This window comes from Protobothrops mucrosquamatus, unplaced genomic scaffold, assembly GCF_001527695.2.
Source record: "Protobothrops mucrosquamatus isolate PMUCROS unplaced genomic scaffold, P.Mucros_1.0 scaffold_224, whole genome shotgun sequence".
NCBI classification, from domain to species: domain Eukaryota; kingdom Metazoa; phylum Chordata; class Lepidosauria; order Squamata; family Viperidae; genus Protobothrops; species Protobothrops mucrosquamatus.
In genome coordinates this window covers 316,910-331,434 of record NW_015386300.1, presented here as the reverse complement: position 1 = coordinate 331,434, position 14,525 = coordinate 316,910, and the positions used below count along the sequence as shown (strand labels likewise).

The window sequence follows — 14,525 nt, the reverse complement described above, 5'->3', positions numbered from 1 at the left end:
AAAGGATCATTCAAATGAACAATTTTTATTAATATGGAGAAGATGGATTGTTTATATTCAAAATAAGCATAGAATGGTGGAATATAGGTTAGGTTTTTAGATAAAAAAAATTTTCTTTTATATATATATATATATATTTCACCTATTTATGTAGAATTATACTTTGTGGAGTTAGGGATATTAATATAAGGTTACTTTTAGATGAATAGTATCCTGGGATTTGGTTTGGGAAGTCCGGGTGGGGGGTGGGGGGGGGTTTCTTAATTGTGATGTACTTGTGATTGCTTTCTTTTTTTATGTTGAAAATAATAAAAATTTTTGAAAAAAAAAAAAATAATAATTGGGCTATGGTGTTGAGCAATGTAACTAGGACTGGAATTTCCCTTGCTAAGCTGTGCAGTCATAAAATGTAACGTGACCACATTGCTTATCAATAGCGGTCTCCATTGCCATTGTTAAGCAAAACTCATGGGTCTTCAAGCAAGAACATCTGTGACTGGCAAATTCCTGATCGATTCCCACAAGTAAAGTCAATAGGGAATCCTGATGGAAGTTGGCAGGACCCAGGTGGTTCACAATCAGGCCAGAGGGCAGATGAATACTACAGAGTGACATGGGAAATGTGCAAGTGAGTGTTTGTGGGCTGAACACAGATGGTTGGGGTGCCACATGAACGCCTGTATGTTAGGGAAAAGTACTGTTTGAATGCCTATAAGCTGGGGAGGGAATGCTGTGGTGCAAGCATGCACTATGGAATACCAAAACCTTGGGATCTAACAAAAGGGGGAATTTCTGTTACAGATATTTTTAAGATGAAATATGCTGAATGATGCAGGTCATGAGAAATGTCAGTAATATGTATCAGGATATTTTTGATAGTGATAACAACAATTTGTTTCATAGCAGTATCTATGAAATGACTTAACGTTTTTAGTTTTTGCCATGATGTTAACATATTTTTGAGAATATTTAATATTTTGACACAGCTAGATATTTTATGACATTTTTTTATTTCTGCTATGCCTTATTGGTATATATGTGTGTGATATGTGCAGATGATTATTATAATTGCTGCTTTTTTATTTTAATGGTGACTTGGATGATTTTGATTGGAATTTGACTCTAAAAAAGACTAGTTGTGTCCAAAGCCATTATTTCTATATTTGAAAATATCAGTGGTAGAGTTTAACCTGTAACTATGCCGTTACTGCTATAACTACATAGTTATCACAGATATTGATTTTAGTTCTTCATTTGTATATACATATGAGTTCTATTTCAGCAAACTTAGTCTACATCCTTAAGACCAACAAGCTTAAAATGTTCTCAGCTACCTCCATAGTACTAGAAGTAGCAGCAGTAGGAGGAATTATTAATGCTTATTGTCCAGTAAAACTCTGTTAGATGAATCTCTGCCAATTCAGCTGGATTTGACCAGCTGACATCCAACTCCAACTTTGAGGATGTTTATCCTCCAATTTATTGTACCTACACTTCACAAAGCTTCTTTTGTGAAGAAAGGTTTGTAAGCTTCTTAGTTAAACTAAAAAAAAAAAAAGGCCTTCTGAAATTTCTTCACAAAAGAAGCTATGTTAAGAGTAGGTGCAATGAATTTTCTAAGGAGCTCCTTAGTTAAACAGTAATGGTGTGAGTTAAAAGGCATATTTTGGAAACAGAGGAAGTAGGTAGGTGAAATTAGCCAGGCACTTATACTGTAGATGAGTCTTTGTTCTCTGCTGTTTTAATTTTTCATAGAATTTTTTTTGATGTTGCCAAATGATAAAGGTGAGATGAAGTTGCTTTATTATGCTTGTTATGAGGTGGGTGGTAAAGGTATTAGTATATATCTCTGCCTAGATAATTTTCCAACAGAAGTTTAGATTTCTATAGAGAAACAATTATATGGCAGGTGTATGTGGGCACAAATACAAAGAAATGGAAGTTTTGCAAATTGGACTTTGTAGTAAAATATAAGGGAATTTCAATTCAAGCGGGCAAGAGACTGAAAAGATTAAAGGCAATTAACAGACCTATCCATCCATGCAAGTCAACAACAGCCTAGGAAAGTCAAACACTGGGAAGCAAATCAAGAGATGTTTTTCCTTTCTCAAGTGGGCTTATGTAAAGAAAAAGAGAGAGGGCAGTGGCCATTTTATTTTTGTCTTTTGACATTTGTATTTTATCCTTTGAGGCTGTGTAAAATCAGGCTAAAGGCAGATTTCCAGTCAACTGCAATTGGCTGAACCAGTAAACCAAAATCATTTAAGCTAATTGCAGTATATAGTCCATTTCCTTTTATAGATCAAAATCCTGGGCTATATGACTTTGTTCTGTTTAGAGGCAAGTGTGTTTGTATGAGATGTGTTTGTGTGAGATCCATGAGTGAGAGAGCAGTTAGTCCCTGAGCTGTTAAGATTATCTACCCTCTTAAGAAAGAATTTTCATGCATTTTCCCTTCTTTATGTTTCCAACTTCCTTGTAGATCTCCAACCTTATTATATATAACTTTATACTGATTAGCTTGCAGTGAGGTCAAGCAGATAATTTTTTTACCTTGATGTATAAAAGAATAGATTTAATATTTCACACTTCTCCTACAACAACCTTTTACCCTGATTTTAGCCGAAGGATAAAACACAAATGCAAAAATAATGCACCTCCCCAAATAATTTTATTATATAATTCATACCTTCACTTTGCCCTCAAGGATATTGACTGAGAGATTTGATAACATCACTTAGTTCCTAGGAAGATGGGTTTGTGCCCTATCAATGGCGGTCACAAATTGTTGCATTTAAACATGGTATGAGTATGCTAAATTCCTACTATGAATAAGTTGTTTTTCTCAGATACCAGAAGTTGTGATAAGGGTATTGCATGATAATGAGATGAGGGTTTGCAGGGAAGTTACAACCGCATGTATGTACTCCATTATATACTTATAGGCCCATGCATATTTCTGTATATCAAATACCCACTTTCTTTAATATATTTGCACACTTTTATAATCTTGTTACATTTCAATTAGTTTGTTTGAATTATTGGAATATTATTACTATATAGGTAGTCCTTGACTTACAACCATTTGTTTGCTGACTATTTTAATTTACAACTGCACTGAAAATGTACTTACGATTTACAACTGTTGCAAGCATCCCCAAGGTCACATAATCAGAATTTGGATGCTTGGCAACCGACTCATATTTATGACAGTTACAGTGTTCCATGGTTATGTGATCACTTTTTGCAACTTTTTGACAAGCAAAGTCAATGGGGAAGCCAGATTCACTTAACAATCATGCTATTAATTTTAAAACTGCAGTGATTTACTTAACAATGTGGCAAGAAAAGTCTTAAAATGGGGCAAAACTCACATCTATCTTGTTTCGCAATAGAAATTTGTGGTCATAAATTGAGGGTTACCTGTATTCTGCATAATTCTACAAATATATGACTTTTGAGTATTTTAGCTTTTCTAAATAACATCTGCTCATGCACTTTAGGGTATCAAATTTCCATCAAATCTTACCCTATTAAAAGAATTGTGTAATGAATAGTAAAAATCCTAGATATATCAAGATCTAGTTTTGATTGGTATTCTAGAAAACATCTAGTTGCTGAGGCAAAAATCTATCACATATGAAAATACCACTCATTGGTTTATAAGTTAATATGTTCTTTTTCTGCCAAACTTTATCTTGCATAGTATTTTCCAGTTAGGCCTTTTTTTAATATTTAACCTGTACACCAGAAAAATCCCTTATTTATTTATTTGTTTGTTTGTTTTCAATTTACTGTAACTATTGCAAAACCCATTTTAATCAATAAAAAGATTAATTGAAAAAACATTAAAATTTATCTATAATCCTAATTACAGAATTATTCATTTCTTACTTACCTTTGTCCTAAAATATGATCTTTATTGCACATGCATTTTTTAAGTTGTGCAGTTTAGTATAGCTTTATTTTAAATCTAACTAAAAATATGATATGAAAAGGTGACCAATATCTGATTATAATAATATGGTTGCATCCTATCATCCTACCACTGCAACTGGCTGAATTCCCTGCCAAAAGTACATTTAGTAGCAAACTGAGTTTGTTGCTATGTAAAAATAAGTATTGTCTCTTTTATGTGTTTAAGAAATTGTTTTTGTTTATCTTTTAATTATTCCAAGTAGGAATAATTTGATAAATAATTTTTAGGCTTACCTATCCGTCCAATAAAGTAATGAAGTATAGCATATTTCCAAGAGAGTGAAAGATTATCGATACACCACACTTAAAAGGATTCAATTAGTTTGCATTTATGGCCAACTAGAGTTCGGGTCTGCTAATTTCATAGCATGTTCATGTAGACATAAATGCCTTCTTTCCCTGTTTAAATATTTATGAATACTTAATTAAAATATTTTATTTTGTGTAACTTGCAGTGCTAAGTTACCTCAGCTTTGTGCCTAGTGCATAAGAGAGAGGGAAAAGAGAGGAAAACAATACAACTGGCAAACATTGTTTCAAATTAATCTGATTTATCAAGTTTTGGGGAGAGAAACAAAAGGAGACGTAAACTTCCCTTTATAAGCCAGATACCAAAAAGAAGGAATGAATGTGTATTTATTAAAACAGGAGTTGTATTTTTGCAGTGACCCTTTTGTTGAGCATTGAACTGTACAGTAATCCCCCTTAATTGCCTAAGGGTTTGGCAATTATTCTCTGAATGTTCACACAAATTATTCTCTGGTTATTCTCTGAATGTTCACACAAATTTTGCTTTAAAATTTTTGCTTAAAATTCTGTGTGGTTGTTATATATGCTGTGATTATAAACAACCATGCTACAACTGAGAATCTTATTTTGGGTCCATCAGATTTGTCTCATTGTCTCACCCTTCCACTTGGTTTTCTTAACAGTAACAGAGATGCTGGTCAACGTGCTGAACATTTGCTCAGATGATGAACTTGGAACAGAGGAAGATGGTTTTGATGGTAAGAAGCATTGTGTCTTGTGTCTTCTATTCAGGTGGTTTGCCTTGATTAACATTTGTGCTTGAAAATGTTTATTAATATTAAGAAAAGTCATAGGGTGACTTTTAGAAGAAAGAATCTAGATTTCATTTCATCCATGCTTCCCCAAATAATATCCTTGCCGGATAATGTGTTTGCTTTTATGCATGGTTTGTAGAGAAAGAATGAACTTAAAATGTTCTGTTTGCTTCTTTTCAAATCAAAATGGCATTTAATACTAAAATACATGTTCTGTGACTATGCTGTGAATTGCAAGATTTCTAAGAAAGGAAGATCGTACTGTGTAGAAATTATAAACTTAGTATGGAAATTTTGGAACATGGACAGAATAGAAGGAGAATAATCAAGAAGTTAAGTCTGATATTCAGAATCCTTAGGTTTTCTAGATGGCCAGACTAATGATGCTAGGCCAGCCTTCTCTAACTTTGCTCTAGCCCAGCGGTTCTCAACCTATGGGTCGCGACCCCATTTGGGGTCGATCGACCATTTCACGGGGGTCGCCAAGCAAGGCTGTCCGCCATTTTTTTTGTCCGCCATTTTTTTCCCCTTTTCCGGCGGGTGCCTTACCTCCCTTGGGCTGGGCCAGCTGGTGGTCGGCCTGCTCCGTCTCTGCCGCTTGCCAGCTACGCCTCGGCCGGCGCAGGGGGAGGAACCACGCATGCGTGGCGCTCCCAGGCAGGGAAAGTCCTCGACTTACGACCGGTTGGGTAGTCCTCAACTTACGACCGGTTTAGTCCTCAACTTACGACTGGTTTAGTCCTCGACTTACGACCGGTTGGGGGTCGCGGCATTAAAAAGGTTGAGAACCACTGCTCTAGCCAGTGCTATTTGGCTATGATGCTTAACATTCCCAGTTCCCAGCTAAAATGACTCATGTCCATGCTAGCTGGGAATTCTGTAAACTGGTATTCCATGGAGATACTAAATTTTTGATACAATATGACGTGAATTTTGGCATTTATGCAAAATACAACTTTTAAACTAAGAAATACAGGGGAGAGAATTTATTTCATGTAGATTAGTATAGCTTCATTTTTCTCAAAATATTCAATATAAGATGGCCATTATCTGAAGAACTTCTAACACTCTTGACATAAATTTAATGGAATAAAAAACTATATACTTTCTGAAGCTTTTATATTAGAAATACAAAAGAAATAATTATATCTGGAAAGTATTAGATTGGAGAGGTTGTTCTAGGAATATTGTTCTCTTTGAACCTTTGAAATTGGAAAACTCCATTTATGTCCTTATGGGAAGAGAATAGCATCATCTACAAATACATGGTTACCTGATTCACACATTTCATTAGCTATGGCTTTTTTTTACCATGTTTCATTAATCTCAGTTGGGTGGTTTACATAATAGATTAAACAATAAATATGGCTCACATTTTATATTATATCATGTACTACACCAAGTCAGAAGCACTCTATATAAAGGAAAATATTTGCATAGCAGTTCTGGAATCAGAGAATGGAAATTATTTTGGGAGTATTGGGGTAAGAATAAAAGGAGTAAGAAATAAAAAGATACTGTTGTGGGAGTTTATTATATATTGCCTGAGTACACAGAAAAAGCAGATCAAGTATTTCTGCATGAGATAACTAGTCTTTCAAAAAGACTAATGCAATATTGATAATGGGAGATTTCAGATATCTTGTTATCTTCTGAAAATCTAATTCTGCCAGGGGTCAGAAGGCCTATAAATTCTTGTCCTGTCTTGCTGACATCAGTTGTCAGAAAGTGGAAGAACTTAATCCATGGACTTTATCCTTGTCAACAATGAGGGATTGGTAGAAGAACTGAAAGTGACTGGTACCTCAAAGAAAAATTGTCATGTTATCCTTGAATATGCAATATCCAGAGGAGGAGTACCAGATAGAGTCAGACCTGCACACTGAAATTAGAGTGTGATGTTTCATGAATTCAGAAGGAAGATTTGTCATATCCAGAAAAGATGTTGAAGATGTAATTGCAAACAATCTCCACAAGAAATAGGATAAATTAAAGAGACTAGCATAGATGCATGAAGAACTCTCTAAAATGTTGAAGAGAAAAAGTGACATATAGGAAATAATAAGATGGAACATAAAGAAGAATAGATAACAGTCTCCTGAAACTGAGTCAGAAAAGCTACAGGTCAGAATGAGCTGAAGCTTTCAGCAAATCCGCAAAACAAAATAAAAAAGGGTTATTTGGATATATTAGAAATAAAAGGAAAGCCAAAAGGACTGTTGATCCATAGTGAGAGGAAAGAGGTGATGCAATAATGTGCAATGATGAGAAAGCTTAGTTTCTCATTCTTATTTTCTATGTCTTCTCTAGGAAGGGAAATTAAACTATAGTTATGTGACGAGGGAAAAGAAGTTACTGCCACTTAGGCTAGCAGAGGGGAGGGGAAGAGAGAATGCAGTTTATTTCAATGAATTAAAGACTCCTTACATATAAGACCGCTGAAAGGACTAGCAGAAGTTTCCAGAACTGGTATTCTTTGAGAACTCCTGGAGGACTGGTGAGAACCCAGAAATATGAAGAACAAATATTATCCCCACATTTAAAAGGGAAAAGGTAGATCTAGGAAACTGCAAGTCTGCAGGCTTGATGTCCATACTGGACAAAGTCTTAGACAAATTATTTAGGCGTTCACAAATAAGCTGTTTTGTAGTCAGGCTAAAATTAACAGGAGCCAGCATGGAAGCCAAATGAATGATGTCAGACTAACCCTGTCTCCTTCTTTGATAGGGTTACTAGCTTATTAGATCAGGATTGTGGTGTACCTGGATCTCATTAAAAATTTCAACTGAGAGTTTCATGATATTCTTTGAAAAATATGTGCTAGATAATACTGCTGCTAGATAGTTTCACTATTGGCTAAACGATTGCAGCCAAAGAGTGTTCATGAATGACTCCACTTCAAATTGAAGGTAGTATCAAATGGAGTGCTGCAGAGCTGTGTTTTGAGCCATGTGCTGTTCAGTATTTTTTTTTTTTTACCAATAACTTGGATGAGAGGAGGTACATTTTCAAAGTTTGTAGATCACCCAAAACAGGAAAGGTAACAAATATTTTAGAGAGGACAGATATGTTCAAAAACATAACAGCTTGATGATTGAGGTGAAATGAATAGGATGGAATTTAATCTGGAAAAGATTGCATCAGGATAAGAAAAAAACACCACAACAATATGATAAGAAATACCTGATCTCACAATAAAAGATGTAACAGAGGTCTTGGCATCCAGTAGCGAGATGCAGACCCCATGTCCACCAACAGTTCAAAGGGAAAAGTTCAGAGTGGAGCAAGTTTGCAAGAGGGCTACCAATACAACAGTGACTCTGGAAACTAAAACATCTGAGCACCAATTAAAGAATGTTTCTGTTTAGACTCTAGAAAGACAGCTGAAGATATGACCCTAGTCTTCAGTTATCTGGACAGTGTAACACAAAGAGGGAGTAGAGGTAGTTTCTGCTGCTGCACAGGCCAGGACCAGAACCAATGGGTTAAAGTTGCAAAGAGGAGCTATCACCTCACTAAACAGAAACTCGGTGTCAGAGATTTTCTCATGGATCTGAACATGACGTTGGATTAGATGTCCTCTATGGTGCTTTAAGCCTCCATGATTCTATGGAACAAGCCACAATATGGCTTAATATATCCTGACAATCAGGCCAGCATACAGTTTTTATATACTACATGGTTAGTCCAACGAATCTCAATACATGAACAAGAGAATGAATGGCAAAGACTGCATAGATGATTTATTTAGCTTAATTTAGAAGAAAAGTTTCTTCCTGAACTTATATAGCAGTATTATCATGTATAAGATTCAGGTTAAGTCATGAATACAGCCATCATGTAACTATTAAAACTATTATACAATATTTGTATGTAATTATAATATCTTAACTATTAGCCATAGTACTATAATACATTTATTCCAAGAGAGAGAAAATGTCCACAATTTCAGAGACTATATCATCCAAAATAGCAAATCAATTTGTAATATGCCCCTTCTGGTTCTAATACAGTCAATCTTTTCACGTTTTAAACTTACTGCTACAATAAAATGTCCTGTAAAGTTAAAGGAGCAAAAGAACACACACACACATATATATATATTCATACTTTACATTGGAAACCATGCTTTAAGGCCACAAATACAATTACAATATTCTTGCTTCAAAATAAATGTAATATTGAAGCCTTAATGAAGATAGAATTACAGTATTCAAAAGTTTTCTTCTAGAAATTTCCATATAATGCCGGAGAGGAATCTTCAAATTTTGGGTTGGTTTATTGGCTGAGGAATTCTGGGAGTTGAAGTCCACAAGTTTTAAAGTTTCCAAGGTTGAAAACCCCTGCTCTAGAGATTGCAAAAGTAGACCTGGGGAGACCTTACTTTGACAATCATCTGCAATTGCCACCAACTCACATTGATATATTTAGATACTGTTATGAAATTAAGCTTATTCTTCTTTCTTGGACCCTCTTGACAAAAAAAATAGTTTTCTGTTATTTGTAAAAAAAAAAAAAAAAGGTAAGAAAGAGTTGCAGAATCTTTGGGTTGTTTGCTAAGGATATTGGTGAATAACATGCTCCTGAGGCCTGCCTGAAAAGCAATTTCCATTGCTCTGCTCCCATTAAATTGTTCCAGTCGATTATTCAACTATAATTCTTCAAAGGGAGAATTACAGCAAGCCAAGTAATATATTTATTTATATTATTTGTATTGATATATTTATATTTACATTTATATACCATCCTATTTTGAAAGATTCAGTATGATTGTATTATAATAGCAGTAAAAAAACTAAATAACAGATTGATACCAAAACAGTTATAATGACAGGCTAGGTCCACCATGTGCACTATGGAGCCAATGGAATAAAATGGTTTAATCACCATATGAAATATAAGTAAAATGGGAATTCCCTATTTAATCGACTATAGTAATCTATAAGATAGTGCTGCTCCTGAGAAGACATGCTTCCAATGCCTTACTTACTTCATTTCACAAGGGATGGAAAATTCAGAAACGCCTCCTGGGTTTCTCCTGGGAAAACATTCTTACTGATTCTGAATAAGAAAATTAGTCCCATTAATATATTGTTGTTGGGGCATGTAGGGCTTCAAAATCAACACTTTGATTTGGACTTATCTGTCTGTAGGCTAGTGAAACAGTTGGTAAGATGCTACCAAATCTGTCGCTCTCTGGTAGTAATCAACATTTTACACCAATACACGTTCAAGGTAAATCACATATATAGTATTTAGCATTACTCTAAATTCTAATGGTTTATATCATGGGAAACCTTGGTCCATATGTAGTAAACCAGCCAGAGCGGGATTTACATACCTATGGAACAGAGTAATGTAGACTGTTTAAGTAGGACCCAAAGGTCTTGGAAGTCTCCATAGTTGCAGTTGGTTCTTATAAGGGGAATGAGATCAAGCCAGGTCAGACAACTATATATGACAGCTTCATCTTGGAGAGATTTATCCACTCAGGCACTGGATCAGGACTATCACACCCTTTCCAGCTTTATCTGGGATGGTAATGTAAATTGGATATCACCAACATATTGGTGATACCCTACTCCGAACTATTGGATATTCTCCTCTAATAGTTTCATGCAGATGTTGAACAAGCAATGTGTAATTCCACATGAGAGTAACAAGGTTTCAATCATTACAAGTGGAAGTACCATAAAATATGAAATAAATCTCCATGACATGAAAAGCTGTTTCCTTTCTACTTAATACTATATGGTATTAATATGGTCCCTCATATTAGTTTAAAAAACCTTTTGGATGTTTCGTGAGCTCCTGCTCTTCTAAAATAATTCAGGTTATTGAATATTGTACTTTCTTAATGAAAATGGCTGATATTATTTTCTCTGCCTCTGATTTTCAGAGAAACTAGTCAGCAGTTTGAGATAATTATTATTCCTCTTAATATTCAAGAAATCAATTTTGGATTGCTTTCATAATTTATAGTATGTTGCTTGAGGTTTTTTCAATTAAACATTCCAAAGTAATAAATAAAAGTTTTTGAAAGGATGGATACTTATCCAAATTGCAAGAATAATTAGTAAACATATATTTAGCAGAAGAAATTGCAAAAACAGATTTCTGTAAAATGGTAGGTGATAGATTAAATTACAGGTTATTTTCATGATTAGCAGCCTAATCTATAAGATACTTTCCAAAGTGTTCAGAAAGCAAAATCTTTATTGTCCAATCTAATCAGATTTTTTTTTACTACAGCTCTGTAGCTGTGGTCACCATATTGGATAGTCCTGATGAGAGTAGCGTAACAAAATATCTGAAAGGTATCAGATCATTCATTATTGCCAAGTATTTGTACTGACTTTTTTGTGTAGTTTATATGGCAAAGGTTTCCTATGAAATAAAGAAAAGCCAAATAAGATGCAATATAGGTAATCCTCGTTTAAACTACCCCCATTGGGCCTGACAACTTGATAGCTAAGTGACATGGTTGCTACATGGAAAATCACATGACTATGACTATTTATAATTTTATTTCAGCTTTCCTTTTTTCTCACTTCTCTACTCTTTGAAATGCTCACTCTGGTTCTCGATTAATTAGCAGGAGGGAGATTAATGTTTGGATTTACATTCATTGAGAGGAAGAGATTACAAAGGTATAAAGGATTATAAGAGAGTAAGATGGTACACAGCAGGAATATACATGAAAAGGAATGTGCTGGCATTGGCTGTTTGCTTAGCATACTTGAGGCTGCAGGCCAACACATTAGGCAAACACACACACAGAGAGACATATATATTGTGTACCTGCTTACTCTCCCACAATCCCTTTTTCTCCAATCTCTCAGCAGGGAGGGGATAGGAAATAATGGGTTAGGCATAGGAAAGATTGCCTTAAAAAGTGATCTCTTTAGACATCTCTCCTGTGCCTCACCCATTTTTCCTCCCCCCTACCTCCCCCTGCAGACTGAGAGATTGGAGAGGAAGAAATTACAAGAGAATAAGCAGCACACAATGGGGAATACATATTGAAAGGAATGTGTTAGCTTCGGCTGTTTGGCTAACACACTCACAGCAGTACTGATTGCAAAAGATCTTTTAAAACTGATATGTTGTTCAAAATAAATTAATCCCAAGGTGCAGTCTTGTTTTACTTTAGTAAATTATATTTCAATTACAACTTAAAAAATAAAAAATGCTGAGAGTTGCTTTTTTACCAGTCTAGCTAGATAATGTTGGTTATCCTGTTTCTGAACCAAATCTGTAATAAAAGTTTAATTCCCTGAATACTTAATTTTTTTTTCTCTATCCTCATTTTTTGGGGGCCATCTCATTCATTTCCTTCAAAGGAAGACAAATTTCTCAATTCAACTAGTAATTTATAGTCAAAAAATAAGTCATCGTTTGTTTTTCTCCTAATTCTGCTTTTTTTGATAAAAGAATTGGCCTTGTAAATACAAATAATCCTCAACTTACAACAGTTTGTTTAGTGACTGTTCAAAGTTACAACAGCACTGAAAGTAGTGACTTGTGACATTTTTTCCACTAAATGACTCTTGCAGCATCTCGTGGTCACATGATCAAGTGCTTAGCAACTGACTCATATTTAAGACTGTTGCATGCCCCAGGGCCATGGGATCCTCTTTTGCAACTTTCTGACAATCAAAGTATATACTTAACAACCATGTTACTAACTTAACGACTGCAGTGGTTGACTTAATAACTGTAGCAAGGAAGGTCATAAAATGGGGCAAAATTCACTTATCAACTGTCTCACTTAGCAAAAGAAATGTTGGGCTTGTGGTTGTAAATTGAAGACTACCTGTATTCAGATTTGCCAAATATGTTTTTGATGAAACCTAGCCAAAGAAGAAATTGTGTTTTTCATCTTGTTGTTTTCCTAGTTCCTGCTTCTATTCATCTTTAGAATCATTTGCTCTTATTATTTTATCTAATTGACCTTAGCCATCCACATTATTGTGTTTATAGATACTTGTGATGTCATCACACCAGGGGTCACGATGTTATGAGCAAAATCATAGGGTTTGGCTAGATGGTGAGATAAACAGACAAGTGAGACAAAGCATGAAAATAAAGAAGAGATAAAACTTGCAGAGATGCAGCTCTTATTGAAATTAATACTAAATACTAAAAAAATAACTTCACAAATTGCTAATTGGCATGAGAGGAAAATAGCTTTTGACTCAGTTCTAAGAATACTTAATGTCAAAGAGTTATAAACAACTTTATAATTGAATGATGGAATAATATTATTCCATACCATGCAATAAGAGCCATATATTTGAAGAAATCTCTATTTGATTTAGATGTTAATAATTAAACTCTGGGGACTAGAAGTAAACACTGTAGATATTACTGAATGCAAGCATTTATTTTAGAATTTTCATTTACGTGTGTGTGTGTGCGCGCGCGCACGCACATAAATGCATACACACAATGATTCTAATTCCATTTAGTTTATTCTCCAGCATATAATGTTTATAAATTAATACAGAGCACACGTATTTGCCTAGGTGTCTGAAACTAGCCTATACAGTGCTTTCACAGTTTGACTTGCTTTTCTAATTAATAGGGATATTGACTTGGTGGGAATGAATGAAATAATTAAGTACTAATTAAAATTACCCACTTACATGATAGACAGCTTGATTTGTCCTCTGCACTCTCATCAACACTGAAGCACATTTTGCTAATTACCTGGCCTAATTTTCTGTTCCTTAGATTAATTTCATTGAAATGTAACTGTAACACTTTTAATTGTGACAAATATTCACTAGATGACATTGCTGGAAATGTAGTTCTTTTGCTGTCATTATAGCTAGGAAAGGGAAAGACTATTCCTATTGGAGGTTTTTGATATCTTGAGTGTTAAAAATACCACTTCACTGTTTTTTATTGATACTGATACAATAAACATAAGTAGAATATAACTTTGGGATATGGGTGAGCTTATGCAGAAACATCTCAGGGTAAAAGTCAAAAGATGAAAGCTTCAATCCTTGAGCAGATACATTTAATATTATGATATTTGCACAAAGTGGGCTAGGGTTATGGTGTATAATGTAGCTTTTATCAATTTATTTATTTATTTATTATTTAGATTTATATCCCGCCCTTCTCCTCGTAGGACTCAGGGCGGCGGACAATCAATTAAAATACACAAATAACAATACAGATTTAAAATTAATTAAAAGGAATATTAAAGAATTGTCCAATTTAAAATATTGATTAAAACCCCTCTAAAAATTACCCTAGGCCAGTCCTGCGACCTGGAATAACCAAGTCTTGAGGGCGCGGCGAAAGGAAGGGAGATCAGGGATAACCCTGATCTCTGGGGGCAGTTCATTCCAGAGGGTGGGAGCTCCCACAGAGAAGGCCCTCCCCCTTGGGGTCGCCAGCCGGCACTGTTTGGCCGACGGCACCCTGAGGAGGCCCACTCTATGGGAGCGTACAGGTCGATGGGAGGTA

At 34.9% G+C, this 14,525-nt stretch overlaps 1 protein-coding gene across 5 annotated transcripts in view; it reads left to right on the top strand.

The window, feature by feature from the left end:
- Positions 1-14,525, top strand: part of PPP3CA (protein phosphatase 3 catalytic subunit alpha) — a 189,479-nt gene that overhangs the window by 153,340 nt on the left and 21,614 nt on the right. For all 5 annotated transcript variants that reach the window (XM_015828347.1, XM_015828332.1, XM_015828325.1 and 2 more), the window contains exon 10: positions 4,911-4,985. In XM_015828347.1, the coding sequence (XP_015683833.1) occupies positions 4,911-4,985 (75 nt within the window). The remainder of the gene's footprint in view (positions 1-4,910; positions 4,986-14,525) is intronic.